Below are 27036 nucleotides of genomic sequence, written 5' to 3'. Positions count from 1 at the left end.
TCTGGCTCTGAAGGATTTTCCAAAACAGAGCTTATTTTTGAACGGGCTTCGAAAAACTAAAAACGATCTTTTGCTCCAGTCAAACTGTTACCCCAACTTACTCTTTGTGTTTTCGGCATAGTTTTATTTATCTAGCTTAAGAGATTGTTATTGAAGAACCCTCAATTTAGATAGAAAGCTACATCAAACTCGTTGAATATTCGGAGTGAACTATCACCAGTGAAGTGAAGTTTATAGAATCACATATCTGTAACATATGCATTTTCACCAGTTTTGAGCTGACATCGCCCTATCTATTAAATTCTGCTTCCATAATGTTGGGGCTGCTTAGGATAAATAAGTATTGGATTTGAATGGTCATACTAGATTTCAACATCATTCATATTAGGTCAAATATAAGTCCAACAAAATAGAATTTGGCTTCACACTAACTCAACACTAATCGCATCTCTAGTAGCTTGTCATTTCGGCTGGTCAGCTGATCTACGCGGGACTGAGAAATGATCATTCCGGTACCTGATTGGTACACACTATGAAGGTCATGACTAAGGCCAAGCGGAAGGATCCACCCACTTTGCCGCTGATTGGAGCCGATATCAAGCGAGTACTGAATTTTAAAGCTCTCGGATGAGATTCCAGTGATCCAGAATATATAATGGTGCTGGGCAGCTGATACCGGTCGACTTAAGTGGCTTTGGGGGCCCACTTCCATTTCAGTGAATCTGAACTTTGAGGACATTAGAAGGACGGGAACGGTGTTCTTGAACTCACTGATACCAAAATCTCTGCTGAAAGAAGTTCGGTCAGTCACTCAGAGTAATAATTGGTAAATTTAAACTGACCTAAGTTTAGTCACCATGTAGTAAACTATATTGCAGTGCCTTTTCCCAGTTATGTTCAGCTTAGGATCGACTAGGATGTGATGTGGCTGACCGGGAACGATTCCTTCCATCAGTTTTCCGCTGTGTTCCACCTTCAAATGTGACGAAAAAAAAGCAGCGCATACAAAATCACCACAGGTGGAAATTGGACACTGAAACGGTGCCCGATCTATTTTTAGCTCTTTAGCTGACTTCATCGATAGAGTACCATCATAATCCAGTGGTTCATCATTCCTTTTTTCACCCTGGGTTGGCCTTGCATCCGTTCTATTCTTGGGCTCTTTACACTTCTCAACGGAGAAATCTCCACAAAGGTTCTTCTTTTGAATGACAATTTCTTGTTCAACGGGGGTAAAGAGAAGATTTACGATCTCGTGCTGGCGTTGCGCATCAAGCCGCCTGTATCCTTCCGTTGGATACCTACCCTTCGATAGGGAAGAATGTATGCCTTCAACGAGATTTTCCCTCAAGCATGCGTTAACAACGTAATTTTTACCACCTATGCAAACGGTAACCAGTTCCCTGCTGGCGTCAGCATTAGAATGTTCCACCATTTTCGATGGTCTGTTAGCTGGAGGTAGATCATTGCTTAGCTGATCATTTTCATTAATCATGCATTTCCGACCACAACTTGAAGATTGTCGTTTTCGAGTTGCCGCTTTTTCTGTAATCACTCCCCTATGTGAGATACAATAACCTAAAGATATCATTGCTACATACTTTGCATCCAATCTTCCTCCAGTTCCGAAAACGATGAGCTGCTATCAGAATGTTGCATCCCCGAAACAGCTTGTCCTGAACTTGACTCAATCTTTCCTGAACCAACAAGTATCGCAAATTTCAAACAAACAAACTACCGTGGAGCAAATTGGAAAATTTTGTGTCGTGGCAAATCAAATTAAATATCTGATACAAAACGGAAGATGACAGTTTCATGTCACGTCCGCTGAAAATCACGGCTAAGTGGATCGCTTTGCTCGATGCCGGTGACTTCTGGAAAAAAAAAGAAAATGTTAGGCCATTCGCAATGCTGTTGTATTTTATAAGGACTGTTTCAATTTGAAACTACAACAGAAACGCACCTCTCGCAATACTGAGTTGCAATTTTATTATTCGAGCACTATTTTGCAACTGCTCGACTATTCTGTTTTATTTCTGAGCGAGTTTGAAACACGAATGGAACTCTGTTTCAAATTCTTTGGATGTATTTAAAGATGTTTCGAAGAGCTTCACAAAAAAACGGAGAACTTCATAGAGAACAGTAAAGTTTATGGAACTTGATGATTACAAACATCTTTTAGAACTGTGCGTTGCGCTGATCGTGTTGCAGTTTTATTTTTGACAGTTTCAAATTATAGAATTGTCGAGTAGTTTAAAACAATTTTGAAACTCAGCATTGCGAACGGCCTTACGCTATTTTTGGGGATTTTTTCTCCCAATGCACTATGGAAAGGTCCCATACAAATAGGTGGCCAAAAATATTTTGGTCTATAAAACTATTTTTTGCTACCCTGCTGCGATAGCATTTTATAACTCATAACTCTTCAGTGAAGTTTATTTGGTAGAGCAAAGTATGCCTTAATTAGAGAAGGTCTAGTATACCCTCTCTACACACTTACACTATAGTCTTAATCAGTATTTTTTGAGTTATCCAGATCTGGAGATATAAATGTGTATATAAAGCACATTGAATAGTATACTGCCCGTACTTTGTCAATGAATGTGAAGAAACACTTTTTTTGTAAAATATAGGGCCAATTCAAATATAACGTAACGCCAGAGAAGATACGCCCACAATTAACCCCTGAAATAACGGTACAAATGTATTAGACAATTTATTCTTGAACCAATTTGAAACGTCTAAATTGGCCCATATTTATGTACCAAGGAAACAACTGAAAAGTATTGAATTTTGAGCGAAAAGCCAATCGATCATTTCTTCACAAATCTCTCTAAAACTGATCTCACAACCATGTCCCGTTTACCAGTGCTTGTAGTACACAATCTTCTCGTCTTTCAACATTACAATTGTATCGAAAAAAAAAACAAACTCAAAAAATACATTGGCTACGAGAGAGTCTCCATGCGATTTGTTTTACTCATCAATCTAAGATCCATCGCAGCAGTTTGAAGGTGACAGTGATTTCTCTTCGCCTTGAAATTTTATTGAACTGGAAAGCATTTTGAAATCTCGTTTTGTATCAGAATTACGATAACTTGTGAAATCAATTCATAAAAAAAATAAACGACTGGCAAGCTGATTACAGTGCGGAACCTAAAGTTATCAGTTTTGCAGGATGATGGGATCTTATTACATTCGAAGAATATTCAGCTGAGAAGTATTCATCAGCCAATCGTTTATCGTTTCACGAAAAATTCCTCCGTCGTTGGTGCCCAGTTGCATTGAATGTGACTCCCTAGATTTGTCATGGGTTGAGGACATGTAACAGGGCACCGATGGCAGAGGTAGAGTGAGAGAGAAGGAGGCAAATTATTCATTTGCCGTGACAAGGTGATTAATTTTAATTAATAGCAATCCATGCTACCTCACAATCACAGCCTGGCAACCACGTGCTGCGCCTCCACAGCTGCTATTGGGCCTTTCATCCAGTAGACTTTATGTGGTACTTTGATGCCAAAACCCGATTCGGCCGGTAACACGGTACCCACCACTCTCCGAATGTTGCTGCACACCGCCAGCCGGCCCAAGTCGGTATGTACTTCGAGTGCCACAAGATCGAGAGCTGTAGTACCGGCCCAAAGAAACGGTGCCACAGTGGGAAAGAATGCGGCATTTTTGTTGAACAAAAATCGTTCCGAGCTTGTCATGCATTCTGCAAGTTTCGGCAATGCTGCTCTGATGAATGCAAAATACCTTTTGATGTCAATCATACACGCAATAAAGTGATTCACGGATATTCACGTAATTTTGATTTTGCAGATTAATCCACCTATCGGTGACAAGCAGTCCTGATCAAATTTACCTTATCCAAACGAGTTTAGCAAATACTCTTGCCTTCATCTGGATTGAGCAGTGGCAGAAATAATAAAGAAACCATCCAAAACTCAGCAAGTGAGACCAAAAGTGAACTCAATCTTGAGTATGATTAGACGAGGGGTCCGGATGATTTTTATTTTGTTCGAGGTATTGGAGTTGACGACAGTCTATATTTGATCCAGTAGAGTATGACAGTCCAAAATGCAAATTAGTAACGGCCTACTTGCTATTCTACCCTATTAACTTTATTGTAATCAACAAAATACAAAGTTCCCTTAATTTCTGCACCATATTATTTTCATACTGAAACTTACAGGCTACAGAAAGCTAGAGCAAAAGGGAAAAAAGCAAGTACGAGAACAGACCTACTTTCTTTACTCCAACCGTGTGTGTTTTTTTTTTTCTTTCTTAAAGAAACTTTCAGCCATTGTCAAACCATGTTTCTCATTAACGTGTGAGTGAAAAAGGCAAAATATCTTTTCTCTACTTTCTCACGTTAAACCGCAAACAAAAACGAATTTTGAAGAAAGAACATGCTGCGGCTATCAATGTGACAAATGGACACTCGTAGAGCCTAGCGGGATTTGCGGTAGTATGTGGTAGTATGAATTCCCATCATCTGGATGCAATTATTACCCAAGTAACCATAGACGCGTTATTTCGCCTTTTTGGCTATATACAGCTGAACAACGGTTATACCAGTGTTTGCAAGTTCTGATGAGGCCCGTATATGGCCAAAAAGGTGAATTAACGTTACGTTATTATGGTTACTGTCGTGACAATGTCGTGACCTGAACGAGGTTTCCAGCCTCGGTCGATTGCCTCAACAAGAACGCAATGTAAACACGACCGTTCGCTCAAAGAATGTTCAAATAACTAACTCGAGACTGTCAAGCATCCCAGGCTCAAGCTTCGCTTGGTTTGTATGTGCATGCATGTGAGTATGTTTTTTTAACAAATTTATTGCAACACGCTAAGCATAAACTTACTCATATTTAAACAAGAACTACCCACACTTATTATTATTATTTCTTGCTCAACTCTATCTACCACAGTTACTTGGGTAGTTATACATACCATTAAACTATTACATCCAGAGCTGTGGAGTTGGAGTCTTGGAGTCGGAGTCAGAGTCAAAGTCAGAGTCGGAGTCAGAGTCAGAGTCGGAATCTGACGTAGCATAAGGAGTCGGAGTCGAATCGACCGACTTCGACTCCGACACCGACTATTATGAAACATTATTTGAAACTAGAACGTCCCAAAAGCTGATTGAAGTTGAATGTCTATCATGAAAATTTACTTTAACTGTCTAAACTTTGATTTACTTCTGAATTCAATCCAATAAACCTTGTATTCCGGTTTAAGGTTTCTGCTTTCGAAGCTTTTTATCATCGGAATGATGAAAGATTATAGCTTTTTTCCAATTGAACACGGTATACAGAGCACATAACATTGTTTATTAATTAATGTTTAGCAAGAAAGTGAGACTCTCGTAAAAAATAAATTAAAACCTTCAGGTTTGTAAACTAGTTTTCCTGAAATGTTTGAAAAATTGTTAATAAAACAATACACATTTTATTCTATCCAATGTAAGCTTTGGCACTATACCTTTAATCTTCAGGTGGGTTTGATCCTATACATTTATGTTAAAATTAGTTATGTGCACCGTTCCCACTTACCCCATGTTCCCACTTGCCCCACCTTAAGCATTTCCAGGCCAAATAGCAAAAAATAAAGTCATACTCGACTTTCTCCGATTTCCATGAAACTTTGAATAATTGTTTATTGTGGTCAATCAATAACATTTGTGTTGAAATTCGGCCATTTTGAATCTCGCATAAAACTTCAATTTTGGCGTATTCGATACTTTTCAACAGATAGTCACTTCCAACCGAAATGGCGTCTGAAACAAATTTGTAGCAAAAAATAATTCATTTTCTAGAAAAATATACACGGTAAAGAATTTCAAGTAATTTTGGGAAGAAAAATACAAAAAAATGTTTAAAATTTAAATAACCAAAAAAAATAGAGAGGGAATATTTAATTTGAATCTTTTTCATTAAAGAGCTTATCAAAACTGTTATCTTCAGTGATGATGAAGTTTTTGCTCAATTTTGGTTTTATGTTTGCACAGAAAACGATTTTGAAAGTTTAAAATAATACTTGTTTACTTTACTTTTTAGTTTACAAAAAAAATTATAAACAAAAAGTTCAAAAAAAATTACCAAAATTTGTTGTTTAACTTGAACATTTTCACTGAAGATATAATTTTACATAAGAATATTGATCAAAAATATTTAAATAATATTAAAGAGGGACGTTTTTTGGTATTTAAGATTTAATCACTTGTTGTTTTTTTTTCATCATTTATTAATTACATTTTTAATGTGTATATTTTTCATTAAAATGAAATAATTATTCCGACAACTTCATCTTAGATGTCATTTCGATTGGAAGGGATGTTTTCGAATTGTTGAGAAATATCGAATAGGCCATTTTGAAGTGTTTTGCGAGACTCAAAATGTCCGGATTTTAGTTCAGGTGTGAATGATTACCCATAACAAATAACTATGCAAAGTTTCATTCAAATCGGAGAAGGTCGTATCAGATTGATTCGTCATTTGACGTGAAACTGCTCTATACAGAGAATATAAGAAACTCACTTGATATATTTGCCATTTGATACCTTCACATCCAGAAAATATCAGTGTGATTTTTGTCCACCAAGAGTACCGTTTGGCCCCATTGTGCGGTGGGACAAAGGGGAACCCATGTAATTTATGCAACTGCATCAGGTGATATCTTTTTATTGCTTCTTCTATCTCTCATGACATTATGCCGTTTGTAAAGGCCTTAAGAAGAAATTTTCTTAATTCAATTCCAAACAACGACAGCAGCACTCTCTCGACTCGTGCTGTCGTTACCTGGCTTAGTAGAGTCTGTACCTTTATTTTATGTTCTCTCGATGAATCGTTGAAAGTGCAGCAGAACATTGCAACTGATAATGGAAACGTGCCTCTGCCGAGCCGGTCTCTTACCGGCGTGATCTGCAGAATCAATTTATGAATGGTTGAGCTCTATGCATACTTGCAGTACTGGGTTTCAGCTCGAGACTGAGCAGATAGAAGAGCCGCACCACAAACCACAAGAGCACTTGCTCCTAAGCTATCCTGCTGAGAAACAGAGAGAACCAGCTGCCGAACAGCGAATGGAAAGAGAGTGGTTCGAACCGAATATTCACCGTCCTAGCCGAGGCGCAATCGTATTACTATACAAACTATATAATGTGGTGATATACGAACGCTTAAATCAGTTTTCATTTTGCTCGTGCATTGAAAGCATCTTATCAAAAAGGCAAACCGTAGAACTTCTCTTCTCAAGTACTGTCTACGCTGTCGAAGGAAGGCAATTCATCATTTCTCAAGCATCAGCCGTTGGTCAATAGTCCATTCAAATCAACCCAATTAATTCTCGATGGTGTCAAGTTGAGAGACAGTGCTGAAAATATACAAGTGCAAGAATACGAAGCGTGTGACGAGCAAATCGCGTTTTACGTCAGCAATAATTCATCGGTTGCCTCGAACGATCCATTTAATGTCAGTCAGAGCGGAAAGTATATTATCAAAAGAAAAGTTTCCAATTATCATCAACCGGGTGTGTTTATATACAAACGGATTTTAATGAATCCTTGCAAACGCGTTCCTTAGAGTATAGCTTGCGTTGTCCTCAGAGGTCAAAAATTGATTCGCTAAGCAACTCAAGTAGCCGCAGAACTGAGTCCCAGTGTGCACTACTAGGAAGTGTGAAAGAGTTTAACATAACGTACGCTTGCGCTACAGTTGGCCATATGTTAAGCTACGCACAGAAAGTGAATTTACCAGAATTAATGCTGCTGAATGTGCTGATAAAACACCTCATAAACTCTAATATTACATAACGAACGTTAGAATTCGTATATAACTGATCTTTACTGAAAAGTGGAAGAATTGTTTACAAGCACGAAATCAGTGCAACTCCAATTGGATAGCGTATACAGATTTAAAATCCTGGCAAGAGGAGTATCAAAGATACTTGCTACTCGGTGAAAACAGTAACGCAAGTTTTTTTCCATCCCGGCTGGAAAATTTCAATTCGAATAGGTAAGTTACAAGGTATTACTGTTAGGTCTCATTTTTTAACATGGCTTGACATGACTAACATCATACGATGCCAAACGATTAACGCTATCGCTATACGTGGCAGTGCCTATTACTATCAATCAGCTATCCATCTTCCGGAACGGAACGCGACGCTCGTCACGTGAACCGAATTCCTTTCGCTCTTATCGCATCTTCTGCGCTTTATAGTGCGGAACCTCGAATGCGTACCAACAACGTTCTAAATATAATAAAAGTTGTCCAAATTTTCAAACCCAATGAAGATAAAGTTCATTCACGGGAGAGCACATGTTCACCAACACATAAGCGTACCTGCTGGTGTGGCGGCTAGACAATCTGAGAGGCAAAGAAATCCATGCACTATAGTGGAAAGAGACAGAGAGTGATACATAGTAAAGAGAGGCGGTGACTGATGCAATTCGAAAGGAAAATTTCATAGATTTATTCATTTCCAAGAAAACATTAAAAAAACTGACCGTTGAGATAACAAACTAAAAGATGTGCGTTTCTTTCTCCCTTCCTTCCAGGAATGATGAATCTCAAAATTCTGTATCTGCTGGCCTCGCTGGCCATGCTAGTGCCGCTGATCAACGGACGAGCGGTGGACCTTGAGCAGGATAACTCCCTCTCTGCATCGTCGTCATCTTCATCTGGACCACGAATGGCCCGACCTAATTTCGTAAAAATTACATCGCCCCCTCCAGCGCAAATCACCCAGGTGCGGGGTAGCACCATTGAGCTCGAGTGTGAGGTGATGGGTTCGCCAACTCCCTATGTACAATGGGTTCACGGCAGCGGTCAAACGGCAGATGTAAGTCATCAAATCCTAACTATCAATCATGACAAAAACTTAATTGACTTTTCTTTCGTTCCTCTCCTTCTACAGTGGGACGATGCAACCATGAACATCATTAGCGAAAGCAGCCCTACGACAATGGCTCGTGTAGTATCGCGATTAGTATTGGACCATTCGTCACATGCTGCTGAAAGCACATACACTTGCATCGGCCGATCAGGAGGTCAAATCGCCGTTGTATCGACTACCGTCTATCACGTTGAAGCACCCCGCTCCAACTTCACGGACATGATCAAACCTGGTCACCATCTGTTCATGCATCTGAAGTCAGCACGTATTACGCTCCACTATAAGGCGTTATTCGAGTACATGGGTTCAACAGTGGTACTCCCGTGCAAAGCAGTTGGTCGCCCGCTACCCGAAATCACATGGAAAAATGAAGAAGGCAATGCCGTTGGAAGCATGCAAGATCCTCGCTTCCGTACGCTTCCCACCGGAGAGCTCATCATTAACGATCTCCGATGGGCCGACATGGGATCATATACATGTGTCGCTAAAAATGCAATTTCCAAAGATGAAGCGGAAACCTTCCTCTATCCCATTCGACCCAACTAACGTACACCGTTCAACATGACAAGTTGGAAACTCTCTTGGACTATGAATAATACAACCGAAATCACTATTAAAACATAAAGTTACTATTTTCAACAGTCAGTAGAGAACACTTATGCCATTTACCATTTACTTAACTTATTATTAAACATATAGGACGCAAACGATATCAATTAATTTATTTAAACAACTTTAAAAAAGTATTTCAATTACTCTTGAATACTAGCATATAAGTTTATATTTTATATAAAAACGGCCAAATGGTACGAGCACAAGCGTGAAATCTTGTCATTACACTGTTAACTGTAAATAGAACCGCTAGGAATGGACGGAACCCGTTTATGAAATGATCTTAATACAGCAAATTGGTGCATGAGGAAAAAAATCTCTACGTACAATAAAACCTTTCGAAAGAAAACAGCTCCACTGCATTTGATTTCCCACAATTGAATAACTCAGAAATTGAAGAAACCCTTGTGTCGTGACCGGACCGAAGTTTCCAGCCTCGGTCACGGCTACACGAATCTCGGCTGCTATGCTTCCACTGCTGCTGCTCGTCCGTCATCTTCAACGTTCGTCACAAGAATGTCTTCTGTGAGCTTATGTGCCCATATTTATACCCAAAGAATGTTCCCTCTTTTACACAGCTCACAAAGCAATGATAGTTAAATTTGATTCATGCGGCGCCGGTAGTGTACTGGTAAGCGTGATTACCTCTCACCCCAGCAGGTCTGGGTTCAATCCCAGTCGGCACCGCCGGGTGTTCTGAGACATAACATCTCTGATCACGCCTTCCTTCGGAAAGTAACGTTGGTCCCCGGTTCATGAGTTGATGGGTCGTTAGGTAGGGTCCAGGTGTGGGAGCTGGACATTAGTGCTCAGCACGGGAAACAAGATCGACGGAAAACAAATCAAGAAATATATATATATATATATATATATATATATATATATATGTACAGATCTGTATAAAAATATTGGGAAAAATCTGTATGATAACCGATAAATCTGTATATGTGGCATCACTGCTTGCGGACAGCCTTTTGTTGTGTACTGGAGAACAATGGTCAACGTCACGCGGAAAGCACTGCTGCTGCTGATGATGATGATGATGATTACGACCGACCAAACACCACCACACACGGTGATTGAATAAGCACCGTTCGACGAGACCGGATGGAATTCAATTTTGAAATCTGTGTTAGGGAAAGCGCTTTTTGCAAGCAATCGGTGATAATTTTGATCACCATTGCAACATTGCCCCGACTGGGATTGAACCCAGGCCTTTTGGGGTGAGTGGCAATCACACTTACCACTACACCACCGGCGCCGATAAATCTGTACATACAGATCACAGTTTTTTTTTAAATATACCGATTTTACAGATAAGCGGAATATGTTTTTTAACTCTGGATTATATTTATTCATTCCGATAAACAATCGTTTCTTCCTTTTAAGCAGCTACAAGCACCTAATCCAAATAGCAGTTTTTCACTAAATAATATATGATTTTATTATCTTTGCTAATTTTGAACAGACTTCTGATGTTCAGATATTCTGATTTCTGATTGCTCGTTAGAGGGAAGGTTAGTTGTTCTTTCTTATTGTTTAATTAACCGTATCATATAGTGACGCGTACTATGGTTAATTCATTTTTTGGATTTGTCGAATTGGTAAACAAAACGTTTTAATGACTCACCTCAGAGCCAACTGGATATTTTGACATTTGAATAGCATAATATCGCAAATAAAGAATAATGTATGCAATTCGACTAAACGTCCAAATAAAAGTTTTGTGTTGTGACAAAATACAATAAAGCTGCTAAAACATATGAACACATAAAGCTCGATTCAAAGTAAATCTGGACGCCCGGTTTAATACACCACCGCGCTCCTGGTGGTTGGAACAAAAAACGTTTGACAGGCATTTGTTGATGTTTCATTGATGAAGAAATTGGTGAAAAGTTTTTCGCGATTGATCGACGCATCCCGAAATTACGGATCATGGAACTTGAGAAAAGAAAATTAATTGTGCACAAACATCTAGAGAACCCTTCGTGGTCTGCCTCAAAAATAGCAAAAGTGTTAAAATTCCCAAAGTCGACGGTGAGTCTTGTAATCAAATGTTACAAGGATACTCTGAGTGTGGATAGAGCACAGCGCATCTATCATAAAAGTGGCACTAGGGACAAAGAGCTGAAAAGAAAGGTGTTGAGGTACGTGAAAAGCAATCCAGGTGTCTCCATACGTGATTTGGCAAAGAAATACGATCCCAACTTTTCCACCGTACGTAACATCCTTTCAAGAGAAGGATATAAGTCTTTTTGTGCCAATAAACATCCGAATCGCTCCCTGAAACAAAATTTAGTGGCCAAAAAGCGAGCACGATTACTATACGAACGAGTTTTAACGAAATTTGATGGCTGTATTTTAATGGATGACGAAACCTATTTCAAAATGGATTATAAACAAATCCCCGGTCGAAAATTTTCCCAGTCAACTGGTCGTGGGGATGTCCCTTCCAGGTATAAATTTGTTTTTGCTGATAAATTTACTAGGAAACTAATGATTTGGCAAGGAATCTGCAGTTGTGGCCTTAAAACCAAGGTTTTCATCACATCTCACACAATGACGTCGAAGGTTTACATTAAAGAGTGTCTGAAAAAGCGGATTTTACCCTTCATTCGGCAACACAAGACCAACGCTATGTTTTTGCCGGATCTAGCCAGCTGCCACTACTCTAAGGAGGTATTAGAATGGTTTGCTGCAAACAATGTTAATTTCGTCGCCAAAGAGATTGATATTCCGAATTGCCCTGAGTTCAGACCGATCGACAAATATTGGGCAATTGTCAAGCGAAAACTTCGAGGATGCGGTAAAGAAGTGACAAATGCACAACAATTGCGTTTAAAGTGGAATAAGTTCGCCGATACAGTGTCACCAGCGACTGTGCTGATCATGATGGCATCGATCACAAGTAAAGTGCGACAACAGTTCGTTCGAAACGGTGAAATGTAATAACTTGTTATATATCGTTTGAAAGCTGAATAAATACATTTTTGTTTGACGTTTTGATCAACCGTGTATGTTGTTTAATTCTTGAGTTATGATCACTTGAATGCGTCCAAATTTACTTTGAATCAAGCTTTATTGCACAGCGATAAATTCAGATGGAACCATCCCAAAATGTTTTTGTTGCTTTATTAAAAATACTTTTAGCCTTAGGATGGTTAGTCACTATCCCCAAAACGTTTTACAGGTACTGACATAAAATACTGAGTACACTTAAGTATGTAGGTTCGAGCAACAACAAGCGAATTCATTATCCTTTCAATCTGCCAAATGCTTAGATAAAGTTGAAATTTGGTTTGATTAGAAGAATTTGAGAAAATGAAACATCGAACATTTATTAGAAATTATTCATAAAATGTTAATGCTCGATTTTTCATTTTCTCAAATTGTTGAGTTGAAAAAAAATGACAAGACCAGAGTGACTGTTATTTCCTTAAAGAAATATTTAGGTTTGTCTCTTACTACTGGGACTTGATTTTTTGTATTTTTAGACTTGTAGAAAAGATACAAATCCCTAAATAATTTCAAGATTGTGGATTTCAGGATCATTCTTTAGAAAGGAAACTTTCATCATTTTCCAAGATGCAAAACTTTGAAGAAACTCTGTTTGAACTTTGAATGAACTCAGAACAGATTTACGAAGATTCGTACAAAAATCCGAATAAAGAAATAATAGGGGAAACGCTCCTATAGTTGCGGTACGTTAGAAGCGTTAGGTTCCTATAGTTGTGTATGGAGTCTCCATACACAACTATAGGAACCTAACGCTTCTAACGTACCGCAACTATAGGAGCGTTTACCCTACACAGATAAAAAAAGAATTGTTTACGGTGAAAATACAGACTGAAATTGAAAAAAAAAATGTGGCAACACTGGCCACAAGCAGCAAGCTGCAGCCCAAATGAAACCGAAAAAGGGGGAAGAAGCCGCACCACTACTGATCGGATTCAGTAGCTCTTCGTGATTCGCTGTGAGCCATTTTTTTTTTTCAAGCGCGTCAATCTCGTTCCAAACAACAAACATCTCGCCAGCCTCATCTGTGTTGAACACCCTAATAGCTCAGCATCACTTAACCATCACGACAAAACGGTTCTTTCCAGGATCACCATAAATGTATTGTTGTTTAAGAGTTAATTTTCATTGAACGCTCGCTTGCCTTGATGCCAGCCACATCACCCCCAAAGTACAAATGCGTAATACCCAAGTAACCACCAAGCCTGCTAACTACCCGATAATCACCCTTTTTGCGATATAAGGTAAATATAGGGTTTCCGAACTTTATATCAGTCGTATATCAGCCTTATATTGCAAAAAGGGCGATAAACGGGCTTGTTGGTTACTTGGGTAGTATTGAAGTGGTACATAAAAATTCTCGCAATGACCGAATACCACACGACCTTGTCAACACTTCGAATTGAGGTAAGGTTTTCTTTAGGACGCTAGAAAAAAGCAAAAAGAAAATCTTGGATTTATATGATTGATCGCGAATATCTCGTTGGAATTGAAAGATTTTAGCAAGAAATTCCTCCTTTGTCATCAGAAAACGTTTCCGTGATGGGAAAAAGTGGTTTCCCCAACACAGGCATCGAATATTGATACCGAGCACGTAAACCTACGTCAAATCTACGGTCGTGTCTTGGATACAACCTCTTACTTTTTTAATGGAATGTGAAGTGGTGTGCAAAATCTGCGTTTGATTATTATGATCGTTTTTTGGTAGATTTGAAAGTTTCCCGCTTGTTGCTGCACTCATTCGTCAATGTTTTAATACAGCAGCGATCCGTTCGATTCCCAAGTAACCACCAAGCCCGATAAACCCGTTCGTTTCTTGCACGAGTTTCGATTTTGGTTCGTGTCAAAATCGAACGGATTTGAAAATAATATGTTTTTGCTTCTTGTGATTGCAATTTATGATAAAAGAATAATTATTAACAACGCCTATGCCATAAAGATGACTCACGGCGGTCAAAAATCAAAGAAATCATAAATTAAATTTCAAAATAAAACCGTTCGAATTTGGCACGGTTTGGTTTGGCAATATTAAATTTTCGGCTTAATTGTGTTAGTGAAATGTGAAAATGATGTTATGTTTTCTCTTTTATTCGATTCCGTTACCACTGTCCAAATACCCATTAATGTCACGACATGAAATTAATTAAGCAAAACAAATTCTTGGAGCAGTTAAAATCGAGGCCAAAATAAACAAGCATCTTCATACACGGCGAATAAGAACGACCTAAATTTGAGTTTAGTTCCCTCATAATCACCAAAAGTGCAGAAATTCAGCGATAAGTAAATTTACTGCATGGTTTTCTGTGGAAAATCTCAACAATCTGCCGGAAAATGAGGAAAAATGATAAAAACCTTACTTAGTCTAGGAGTAGTACAAATAGACTGAGTGAATTAATTCTTTTCTTTTCTCATATTTGGGAAGTTTTTCCTAGACAAACTTGGAAAAACATGAGGCAAATTTACTCATCGCTGATTTATGAGTTAACTAAACTCAAATTTGGGTCGTTCTCATTCACCGAGTAGATTTTAATCTTGAGTTTTAAATCAACATTTCCCACCGAGGGGTGCTAAGATGGTGGTTTTGCTAATGTAATCGCACTTATCTAAAATAGTTCCAGTGTACCAAATGTAATTTTGTATTTCGATTCCATTTTTAATGCAGATTACTTCTTCTTCTTTCCTTTATTTAACGTCGGTCTCTGTTCCGCAACACCGTTCGAAAAGTTCATGTAAATTTCTGCGAGATATAGCGCACATAAAGTTGACGCTAGATTGGCATTAATTTACGCGATATTTCGTGTAAATTTAAGCGCAATATCGCATAAATTAGCAATATTGTATACAAGCTTGCATGCTTGGCATGCACAGTTGTTCACACCCACTGCTCATTTGGTAATAACTTTTCACTCAGATGTTGAAATTTATTTTTCTTTAAAGTAATTGATAATCTATCAGGCTCATAGTTTACTATAGATATGCGAAGATTAGGTAAAGCTTAACATTTGAATCAACACTAATCAATTAAACACTTAAATTCCGAGATGTGCAGTGAGCATTTCTCACCTCATATTTACAACGCAAAAACAAATACAGTTTACTACTAGCACTAAAATCTACTTTTTTACATATCTATAACAAGCTTACACTCTATTCTACCTACTGCTTCAAAAAGAACTATGTTCCGTCAACTGTGTGCAAAGTTATTAGCAAATGAGCAGTTCGTGACCAAAACTGTGTATGCCAAGCATGCAAGCTTGTAAACGATTTCGCTGTTCATGCCAAGTATAGCACAAAGTTAAACGAAGTGAGGTTTTACGCGATAGTTAAAATTCAGAATTTTGTTTCTGTGAATCTAGTGCCAATCACCGAAGGACATCGATTGTCATCCATTGACGGCAATCGAATGTGCAGGAAGGCAGCTTACACACCTGCGTAGGATATCGCACCCATTCAAACACACATGGGCCAGGGCCAATGGCTTTACTTTCCTTCCGAAGGAAGACGTGATCAGAGATTGTTATGCCTCGGCTGGGATTGAACCCAGACCCATTGAGGTGAGAAAGCAGTAACACTTACCACTACACAACCGACACCGGCAAATGCAGATTACGAATATGCATTTACCTGAATACCCTTAAAGAACCTACTTGGGAGTAAAGTAGTGTTGGAAAGTACATTTAAAAAGTAGAAGGGTCTGTGCCTAGGGGCACGAACGGAAGCTTGACGTAGGACCGCTAGTGGACGAAATATGTGAAGAGTATTAAGTTCTTTTAATTGATCAAATATCTATTATCTCAACTCTTTCCGTTTTTGAATTGTAGGCGTACCAAATTTGTAGTAATCTTTTTCAAAGAGAAAGTTGATTACGAGAATCAATCAAAATCACTTGCACCCCTGTTTCCAAGTTTGTGTGGTCGTTAGGGGCTTGTGGTTCTGAATATGGACAAACAAGCACAGATACTCTTTACTGATGTAAGCTTGATGGCCCTGAAAAGGGCCGTTTTATTGAAGAGCACATCTATGGCCACTTACGCTTGGCGTGTTTAGTGTAGGTGACAGCATCACGGACCTCATTTTCCAGGAACACCTTCAACACACCTCGTAGATCAGACCGGAGATACGTCAGACACCGCCCAGGCGAGCCAGACGACGGATGGTGGTTATCTCGAACAATTTGCGATGACGATTGACACCCCCTTTGCCACGACCAGTCAATTGTTGCTTGTTAGGTTATAGAAAAGTGGACTAACCACCTTCCTACTGCTGCTATTGCTGACCACGCCGTCCGAAGCGAAAATGAGCTGATACCAGACAGCAGCGCTGCTTTATATCTTTTTAGGTTAAAGCAGAATGATGTGCAACCAAGTGGTATAAAAGCTACAAAGACTCCTCCCATTATGAGTAGTTTGCTATCAAGTTGCGACACTGGCTATTTTCTTTTTGCGTACACGGCGAATGAGAACGACCCAAATTTGAGTTTAGTTCACTCATAATCGCCAACAGTGTAGGAACTCAGCGACGAGTAAATTTGTCTCATGGTTTCCTGTGGAAAACCTAAAAGCCAGAAAATGAGGAAATTGACGAAAATTTTATTTATTCAGTCTCGGAGTAGTACCAATAGACTGAGTGAATCCAATTTTTACTTTTCTCAAATTCGGGAATTTTTCCCTGGAAAAACCTGGGAAAACATGAGGCAAATTTACTCATCGCTGAGTTCCTGCACTTTATTTCTTATTTCTGAGATAACTAAACTCAAATTTGGGTCGTTCTCATTCGCCGTGATATCATCTTGAAAGATATCGGCGCCGGTGGGTAGCGTGATTACCTCTTACCCCAGCAGGCCTGGGTCCAATCTCAGTCGGCGCCACCGACATGTTCTAAGGCATAACATCTCTGGGAGCTGCCTCCCTGGCGTCGGTAGCATTGGAGCTCAGTACGGAGAACAAATCTCGCGTCACTTTTCAATAGGTCCTATCAACATTTATCGATTCTCTTCATCGACACTCTCTTTCGTAAATAACTCGGCTTCACAAATATGGATCAACAATAGAAAAGGGCACATCAGCATTTGTAAACAAACCGTTCAAAAGCCCTTTACTCACAAAGCGAAAGCCACCCACACAAACCAACACCATCATCGGATAGAGGAAACTTCTACCTACACGATGATTCGATTTGTGAGGAATGGGTTTTGGAATGGTTTGTTTACAAATGCTGATGGGCCGTTTTCTATTGTTGATCCAGAAATGTTTCCTGCCGTCTTCGTCGAATTAGATGCTAAATTGTTGCTTCTTCCATAGAAAATATCCGGCCGTGGCCATTCAAAGTTGATCAAGGTTGATCAAAATAATTTGTACTCCTGCTTCCAGCTTGATTACACGAGCATTTTGTGTGATCATTGGTTCTGAATATGGACAAACAGGCAGATGAATTCTATTCCTACTCTTTACTGTACTAAGCTTGGTGGCCTTGAAAAGAGCCATTTTGTTGCGAAAGATGATTGAACCTCCGAAACCAAACAGAGTGCGTCTCTGTCACTTCAAAAACGTAGATGACATCCATGGCCCCTTACGCTTGGCGTGTTTAGTGTAGGTGACAGCATCACGGATCTCATATCTTGAAGAATTTGCGTTTGGTTCTGAATATGGCGATGAGTGTGCAAAATATAACGCAATTCCGTCCTCCCTGTTCGCACGCGCCCGAGGATCGGAGGCGAATGCCACTTCGACTTGTTTCGTCTACTTACTACTCTCTGACGACTGTGCTGGGGAAGCAGCATATGCATGTAGATAATTGGTGGATTTGTTAGTTAATTCGACGCTTTTGGGCAATGCTGGACATTTACCAGTTTTTCAATAGTTTCTTGTAAAAAATCAACATTTCTGATCGATTGGTGATAAAATTATTGAGATTGGACCAGGGGCAGCTGAGTTATTAACGTTCAAAATCTTTCTTAATTTGTTACTTGTTCCATTTTCGGTTTTCACAAAGTGTACCCCCATATAGAAATCAAAGACGTAGTCCTACGTCAAAAAAAAAATCTTTCGCAGTTCTTCAGAGAATCATTTCGCTGAAACTAGCTATGCAAAAATCACGATCGAAATGAGAATAAAAGTTCCTGTACGAGATGTGTGAAACAGTTTAGCAAATGATTCTGAAAGAGAATTCCGATTTCGCTCTTTCAACCTATTTAACACACAAAAAATGATAAACGAGCTAGCTGAGGTCACAGAACACAAGTGGAACTTCGGATCAGAAAATGCCTCCATTTTCATTAGCGAACACTAGCGCACCTGGCGGTAGAAGGCATCTTGTGCCTGCAGTTAAGATAGGCAACGACAGCATAATAGTGTGAGTGTGCTTAGAAAGCATGTTGAACGCTACCACACGCATCGCTGATTTGTTTGCACTTCCTCTTCTGTTCTGTGCTGAGGTTCTTGTCTCCTTTGTCATTTTTTGTCCGGAGTAAAATGAAATTATCTTGCTTTTAATATCTGCTGTCATCTTTTTCGCGATCAGGTGTTATGCTTTATGCTTGACGATATTTAGGTTGCATACATGTAGGAGCTACCCGTACATTATAATTGGTGGAGGTATACATTTGGGATACATTTAATACACATTTATATGGTTTTCACTTTCTGTAACTCTTGTTGTACGTTACTCATAACAGCAATTCAAACTTCAATGGCTGCTCACTTGTTATAGTACGTTCAGACTACAGAGTTATAACATGTTATAGCGCTATCTTGATGGTGGTTTCTGTGTTGCAATTATTTGACAACCGTTATAACATGTTATAACTCTCCAGTCTGAACAAGCCATTACCAATAAAAAAAGTTCACGAGCCATCTTTTAACAGAGCGTATGTATGTGCAAGTGAGTCAAAGTAGGAGTGATATTAGTTCCTCGTAATTTCAAATAAGGAAGTTGGCTCGGGAAATATCGCTTTGCGAAATTCCCATCGATAATTTCTCTAGTGAAAACATCTCGCTTGTGATTATGAACTTTTGGCGATATTTCCAACACTGGAGTAAGGTATCAACCTGAGGAAGAATCGCCAGACAGCTACTGTCACCAACTGTCGTTGGGAGCCAAGCAATTTTATGATGCTTTTCTCACAGTTGAACAAGAATACACAAGGCGGTATTGAAATCATGCGTAAACCAATTTATGACAAACTGTTGTTTCCAGCTATTTTATTCAATGGGACACCGTTTCTTTTCAATTCATTCAAAATACACACAAATCAATATTGAAAGATACCATTAACCAAGGTTTTGTCAAAAAAAATCTAGTGGCATAATAAAATACCAAACATAAAAGTACAATTTCTCAATGCACACTAAACAATCTCAAACAATCACTACACGCTCAAAGCAAAACACGCTATATTGATACGCCTGTTTTGATTTGATTTCTTTCCTTTCCTTTATTTAACGTCGGTCTCTGTTCCGCAATCTAGTGCCAATCACCGACGGACATTGATTGCCATACTTTTACGGCAATCGAATGTGCAGGAAGGCAGTTTCCACACCTGCGTAGGATTTCGCACCCATTCAACACACATGGGCCGGGACCATTGGCAAAACTTCACTTCCGGAGGAAGACGTGACCAGAGATATATGCGTCTGAAAAAAATCACATCCACCTCGGCTGAGATTGAACCCAGAGATGAATGTCTATGACATCCATGAAAATATCGTTGTACTCATAAAACGGAACTCATTCAGATGATGTATAAAAACCGGTATGTTTTTCGAAGTTGAACAACCCAATTCTGCTAGTAACAAAGTAAAAAATAATTATGCCAATATTGCATGAAATCTAGTATAAAAGACAATGATAAATATCGGCACTGCATGCAACTAAGGGAGCGTGCATTGCACGTCATGTGAAATGTAGGAAAAATAAACCCCCTCCCCCCTTTCAAAACGTTTTTCCTACACGTTGAGAATCAAATAGGTACCCATTTATGGGATAAATTTCACCCATTCCGCGAAAAAAAGAGCCTATGGATACTTTATGTTATGCTTTGTTCAGACTACAGTGTTATAAAATGTTTTAATAGATCTCAACAAAAAAACTGTGAACACTCTAGCCTGAACATAGCATTACCCATTATGAGTACCATAAAACGGGGTGAAGTTGATCAGTGAGGTGAAGTTGATCACTACATCGTTCAATTTTCGTTTCGTTATGAGATAATTCGTTTAATATTTCATGAAGAAGTTTAAAGTAGTACATTTGAAGCGTTTCGCCTAACAAAGGATGCATTCTACCACTCTTAATATACAATTTTGTGGAAGCAATAAAATATATAACTTTTAACTGTTCCTGAACATCCTATCAGAATCAGCATTTATTATGGTGTTGTGTTCGGTGGAATTACTTATTTTACATATATTTCAGTTGCTGAATCCTAATCTGTATTCCAATTTTGTTAAAATTAACGATTTCGTATCTTAAATGATTTTATGTGACAAACTTATGTTCATTGACTATATTTTGGCGTATTTTAATAATTTTGCTACACAATATGCAGTTTTTTGTAAGCCACACCAGTTGATGAAAATTTAACGCGAGATTCTTCTTCAGCGAACACAAATCAAGTATACTAAATTAGCGGTGCCGGTTATGTAGTGGTAAACGTGATTACCTCTTACCCCAGCAGGCCTGGGTTCAATCCCAGTCGGCGCCGTCGGGATGTTCTGAGGCATAACATCTCTGATCACGCCTTCCTTCGGAAGGGAAGTAAATCCATTGATGGGTCGATAGGTGGGGTCCAGGTGTGGCAGCTGCCTCCCTGGCGTCGGTAGCATTGGTGCTCAGCACGGAAAACAAGATCAACGGAAAACAAATCAAGGAAAAAAAAATAAAAGTATACTAAATTCTGAATATTGCATTGCATAAAAACCCGCACGATCATCTTCACCCCAGAATTGATAGTTTACATGTTGAATCTAATTTTAATTTTAAAAAATAAATCAAACATGCTATTTCGAAATCTTAATTCGTATATTAAAAAATCATTTGCTAGTACAGGTTTGAGAGGTATTTGTTTGTGTGCCAAACACATATTCAACAAATATTCAAGATTATCGGTAAAAATTGATCAACTTGATTGATCAATTTGCCCCCGTTTTACGGTACGTAATACCCATAAATGGGCGAAATTACCGGAGGAAACCCATAAACACGGTGTAAGGGAAGGAGGGGCATAATGATCATCCTGTACTTTAGCCTTAAATTTCTAAATGTTCAAAACAAATTGAATGGTAGTAGGTTCAATATCATATTGATATTAAACCTACTGGATAGGTACTTGTTCATAATCATATTGTTATTGAACCTTCTACCTATTACTTAGACCGCCGATAATTTGAACGTCACTTCGCGCATATTAATGGAGTTCATTTTCAATTTGATATTCTAGGTACCCTACGACCAGCCCCGTAACGTTGGCAGATTATCTTTTTGTGGTACGTTACGGGATGTAAGATCTACCACCGATTCATAGTTCTGACTACTTCAAACTAGGGGAACAGGATTTTCTTGTAATCAAAGGAACACATCTTAATCCTTGTTACCTTTTATGCCTTATTAATAGTAATAAGTCCTCGAGTTGCCTGGACCAAGGAAAAGGATGATCTTGAAACAAGGAAAGTTAGTCTTCATCTATGTGATTCCTAATCTTCTATTCGTTGTTCCCTGGTTTGAAGTGGTTAAGACTACGGTTCTGATGTATAATCGGTATCGGTGTCATTGTTTAATTTTGTTGCTAAGGAAACACATTTTACTGACAAAGAAGCGAGCCGTTGAAGGGTGCTCTCCCCGTAAAAAAAAAGAACGATAGAGGTACAATGAAGTGTATTGTAACCATACAAAAGAATTGATTGTACTTAACATAAATGGAATTGTTCACAATGATAAATTTACCAAAGAATTTATTGTTTCCACAATTGAATCTACGGTGGGAAATCCACAATAGAACGATTGGGATTATGTATCTTAACCGTACAAACAATCACTTTTTCCAGAACAAACTTGAGCCATTAACCATTCATTTGATTGTTTTTATATTGTTGAAAATTCATACTATATGGGACGTATTGTAGATCTATTGAATAACAATATTTTAAGAGTTGGTTGGAAATGCTAACCTGAAGCTTTAGTGTGATAATTTATTAGCTAGAGAATGATCTTTAGAAGAGGGTAGGTGGATAGTTCCGTTAGAGAACGGCAGTATGAAAATTGAATAGAAGTTGAAAATGAGCGAAGGGTTTTTAAAGTCAAACGCACATCTTTTACCTAACCCGTACGATGTACGCGGAGACTTGAAGTATGTCAACTTAAAATTTACTTGTATGATATACATACAATAAGATCGATTGTTGGCAGTTTAAAGCTGTATTAATAGAGATTTTTAGCCGAAGGCTAGTTCATCTCTTACTATGCCTCGCTTACCCCTAATGGCTAGCAAAAGAATCAGCAACACATCAACAAATGATCCAGCATAGTCATTTAAAAAAAAATTGATGATGAGAATCGATCATCTCAGTTATGCCTCCATGATTCTGAACGCTAGATGAGCAATTTCTGTAAAGTGAGGTACTTTTCCATATAGCATGTAAAGAAAATTGGTGAGCATCTCACCGACCGTGTGCAATACAGCAACGAACACTGAAAACGAAACTAACTCAGAGAGTGAATGACTCTTACTCATTCATATGGATAAATTTCTAAAAGCGTAGGTCTCTCAGCGCATGAGTTAGTTTCGTTTTTCAGTGCATCGACTTAAACTCTATAAGCGCCTAGATGTTGATGTTGATAAATCATCGAATAGCGTTACATGTTAGGGTGAATTTACACCAGTGCAACATGTAGCACGCTGTACTATGTACTACGAGTTCCAATGGAAAATTTTCAAAACAAACCAATCCCACCAAGGTGCTCATTCATTAAAACAGGCCTGATAGGACTAGGAACTTTAATTAATAATTAAAAATTTCATATGAACTAAAGTTGAAAAGACGCATCTGTGCCACTTGATAATTCATACATGTAAAACCCCACAAATACAAGAAATAAAGATCATTAAAAGTAAAAAAAAAAGTGGTGAATTTTCAAATAGCCGTATGGGGCTGTTCATTAACTACGTAGACAGTTTTTTGGGATTATTGCACTCCTCCCCCCTCCCTACATCCTGCATAGACAATTGGTTTTTTTTTAATTTTGAAAAATAAATCGGTTTTTATATTTCATCTGAAATAGCTTCGTTTTTTGAGCAAAGCGATATTTTTTTCACTTTCATCTCGATTTTTAAATCAAGATTTAAAGCAAAATAATTACTTCACTGTTTGACACTAAACTGACAAACTGACAGCTCGCTCCCATAGAGATTGCTGACGTTTATCGTACACACACTACGTCACGTATACGTATACGCAAAATGTTTTCATCGGGAAAAAAAAACTTCATAGCGGAAAATTTTCTCGATGAAAACAAATTACTGACACAATCATACTTAAGCAATCTAGTCTAGTCTAGTCTAGTCTACACATACACAGCCAGTACTTGAAAGAATCCTGGAAAATGATACATCTATCATTTTTCTTGTCATTAATAATGCCTGCTGCACATCAAGGATGTGAAACAAACAATAAAGCGGCCAGGCCTACTGTGTAGCGTTTAGTTAATTTTTGTGGAAGTGAATGTTTACCATGTCTACTTAATAAGTATAGACAGTGGCTAACATTTAATCCACAGGTAATCAAAGAGCGGGGACATACCGTACCAACCGCTCCGTATGCAGGATTTGAAAATAGGCTATATAAATCGTTGGGAGTGACAGAGCTAAGAATGTTAATGTACACTCCTTGGTTGTCCGATCTCCTGGGATGGAACACAGATATTTACCCCTTGTGTTCGAGCGTACAGTCCTCCCTCCGTACAAGCGTGGACGGCACCGCCCACCCACTGCCATCCCTCAATCGATCCAGCCGACCTCAGTCGAAGGACAACAGAGAGCGGTGTGCGGACGTAACCCATACGGAGGGAATGCTGTATTCGCCTAGGTTATAGCGCCCTTGCTCGCTATTCGTTATTCGCTGTCTACAATGAGAAGAAACAATGCATGAAATTTATAGTGACTAATTTTATAGAATATATATATATATATTTGACTTAAATTGATATATATATTAGCCGTCACGATTGAATGCGCATGTTTAAACAACGTTGATCCAGGTACCTATCATATAAATTTGCCTATAATCTAGTTATGATTATTGTCAATAATACTTACATTTCGATAAAGATGATGCTGCCTACTTTACCTGTTATGTGATACTTATCATCACAGAGTCCAACCTTGAATCGCAGACCAGGTCCACTAACAAAACAAGGGGTTTATGGTCTTCTTCTTCTTCTTCAGGTTCGCTCACCACCCGGAATGAAGGCACGGTGCGGTTAGTAATATCAAACAGTGTAACATGCAAAACACAATCATACTTAAGCAATCTCTATACAAAGTGATACCGAGGGGCGCTAATAAGGTGATTTTTGCAAATGTAATCGTACTTATTTAAAATAGTTCCAGTGTATCAAAGTTGAAGAAATTTTGGGTTTGGGCTCTTTTAATGCAGATTACGAATATGCATTTACCTCAATGCCTTTGAACAGAGTCGATGTTATAATAAGAGTCCCGCCAAGAGAAAATGTTGCAAACAAGCAGCACTGTTTGGGATTTATTTTTCGGCAACCAGATTTTTTTGCGTTAGCATCGGATGACTTTCATTCCGAAGTGTAAAATGTCATGTCGATAACGGAGCTTCTGGGAGACAAAAACAATTATAAAACCTGAAAAAGGTTCAAACGAGTGCTGGGTATAAATACCACAATGTACTAAATAAAGCGAAGACATGTTTTTCATCTAAAATTACTCAGTGTTCACTCGGCTGTCGACAAAAGCAGGCCACTCTCGATGTGTGCTACGCGATCGTCTGTTTTCTCGGCAGCAACCATTGTGTGGTCCTCCTCATTGTTCTTCATCAGCAGTTCTTTCGGTCGATGCGTCGTCGACTTTGGAAAGCAACCGTTTCGTGATGTGTGTGTGAGTGCTGACCACGTTTTGCGTCCATTGCTGCAATGGAAGCGCTCTGCCCCTCGATGGCGTAACTGCCGTACAATGAAACCACTGGAAGCGACTCCAGTTCTGATTGACGAGGCTTTTTGGATAGCGGAAGATAAAGTGTTTATTGTGTTGTACCTTTTGACTATAGTTTTAAGATGTATTGTAAAGTGACCAAGAATCCTCGGCTCTGTAAAGTTAATTCGGTTGAGCCTTATCAAATAAATTAATAAACAAAAAAAAAAAAAAATCTAAAATTACTAAAATATTGTCAATAATGAGTGCAATACTTGTAGTTGACTGGCTGTGGGAATAATGATGTTTATTTACTTTGCTCGTTTGGTACCCCGCTTGACAGTTCGATTGGTACTTCTGTTCTGGCTTCACTCTTGGCGGGACTCTTATTAGAACATCGACTCTGCCTTTGAAGAACCAAATTGTCCAAACACAATTTTTAAAAGTGGCTAAATGAAACCCCTGAACTGTCTACGTAGTTAATGAATAACCTCTATATGGCTTTGTAAACAAAGATTCAAACGTCAATTATTGGTCGACACGCTTTTAGCTTTCCCACGCAATCTAGCACCAACCTGGTCTATACAAGGTGTGGAGATCTAGCCCTCACGTATGTGCTGGTAGAGGGAAAAAGGTAAACATTGCCGGAGAGGATGATCACGACGTCATAGCACTCGAAAGCAAATTTGTGAAATATGAAGTACAGCAAATTCTAGATATGTTTGCATGATTTTTTTTTTTTTTTTTTTTTTTTTCCTTTATTAACGAGACTTTCAGCCTTAGGCTGGTTCATCTCTAAGATGTTTGCATGATGATTGCGCTTGCTTGTATGCTTTTGTAAAGTATCCGGGAAATAACAGCATGAGTTGTATTTTTATAGCAACTCCTTACTTGGAAACGGGCAAAAACTCACCAGTAGGCTGCTTTTTCATGGTATACAGTGTGCTAATATAATAATCAATACATTATCTCAACATTCAGTGGGAAATCATTCATAAATGTTGGTGTCATACAGAAATTCTATAATTCATATTCAATTTCCAATGCAAACGCTGATTGAAACAAACGTTATGACGTAACTACGAGCGTGTTTGAGCGTACGGAAGAAGCAAATCGTGCGCAGCAGACTGAAAGCCGAGTGGAAAACGAACTGCACCAATACGTACAGGCAATCAATTCCACACCTTGTATAGACCAGGTTGATCTAGCATCACCATAATGTTGGGGAAACTTTACCCTACCCTCACTCTTGATGTTGAAATATGAAGTGATGCGTCAAAACTCAAAAGAATCCTTATGAAAGGAGTGGAACTCTTTTGTCGTGGATGAATACATTACTCAAATAAATGTTCATAAAAAGG

General features: G+C 38.6%; 2 protein-coding genes across 2 annotated transcripts; one reads left to right on the top strand and one right to left on the bottom strand.

The window, feature by feature from the left end:
• Positions 1–427: 427 nt before the first annotated feature.
• Positions 428–1435, bottom strand: LOC135714031 (uncharacterized). The gene is made up of 2 exons (XM_065237291.1): positions 843–1435; positions 428–785 (listed from the first exon to the last, which is right to left on the bottom strand). Exons 1-2 carry the CDS (start codon positions 1433–1435, stop codon positions 428–430), a joined length of 951 nt encoding a protein of 316 aa, XP_065093363.1.
• Positions 1436–7264: 5829 nt separating this feature from the next.
• ImpL2 (Ecdysone-inducible gene L2) lies at positions 7265–9864 on the top strand. Its single transcript, XM_065237286.1, has 3 exons — positions 7265–8018; positions 8564–8847; positions 8923–9864. The coding sequence occupies exons 2-3, from the start codon at positions 8566–8568 to the stop codon at positions 9445–9447; spliced, it is 807 nt and encodes a 268-aa protein (XP_065093358.1). The 5' UTR covers positions 7265–8018; positions 8564–8565; the 3' UTR covers positions 9448–9864.
• Positions 9865–27036: the final 17172 nt, after the last annotated feature.

Source organism: Ochlerotatus camptorhynchus, unplaced genomic scaffold (assembly GCF_037179485.1).
Source record: "Ochlerotatus camptorhynchus isolate MF236.1 unplaced genomic scaffold, CSIRO-AGI_Acam_v1.1 ptg000599l, whole genome shotgun sequence".
NCBI lineage: Eukaryota > Metazoa > Arthropoda > Insecta > Diptera > Culicidae > Ochlerotatus > Ochlerotatus camptorhynchus.
This window is presented reverse-complemented; position numbering and strand designations above follow the sequence as displayed.

What these genes read in the sequence shown, in the direction of transcription:
- LOC135714031 (XM_065237291.1), bottom strand. Translation starts at nt 1,435, where the DNA reads ATGGTGGAACATTCTAATGCTGACGCCAGCAGGGAACTGGTTACCGTT. An exon ending in TACATGGTGACTAAACTTAG is followed by an intron (nt 786 to 842) that starts GTCAGTTTAAAT and finishes TTCTTTCAGCAG; the next exon opens with AGATTTTGGTATCAGTGAGT.
- ImpL2 (XM_065237286.1), top strand. Translation starts at nt 8,566, where the DNA reads ATGATGAATCTCAAAATTCTGTATCTGCTGGCCTCGCTGGCCATGCTA. An exon ending in GCAGCGGTCAAACGGCAGAT is followed by an intron (nt 8,848 to 8,922) that starts GTAAGTCATCAA and finishes CTCCTTCTACAG; the next exon opens with TGGGACGATGCAACCATGAA.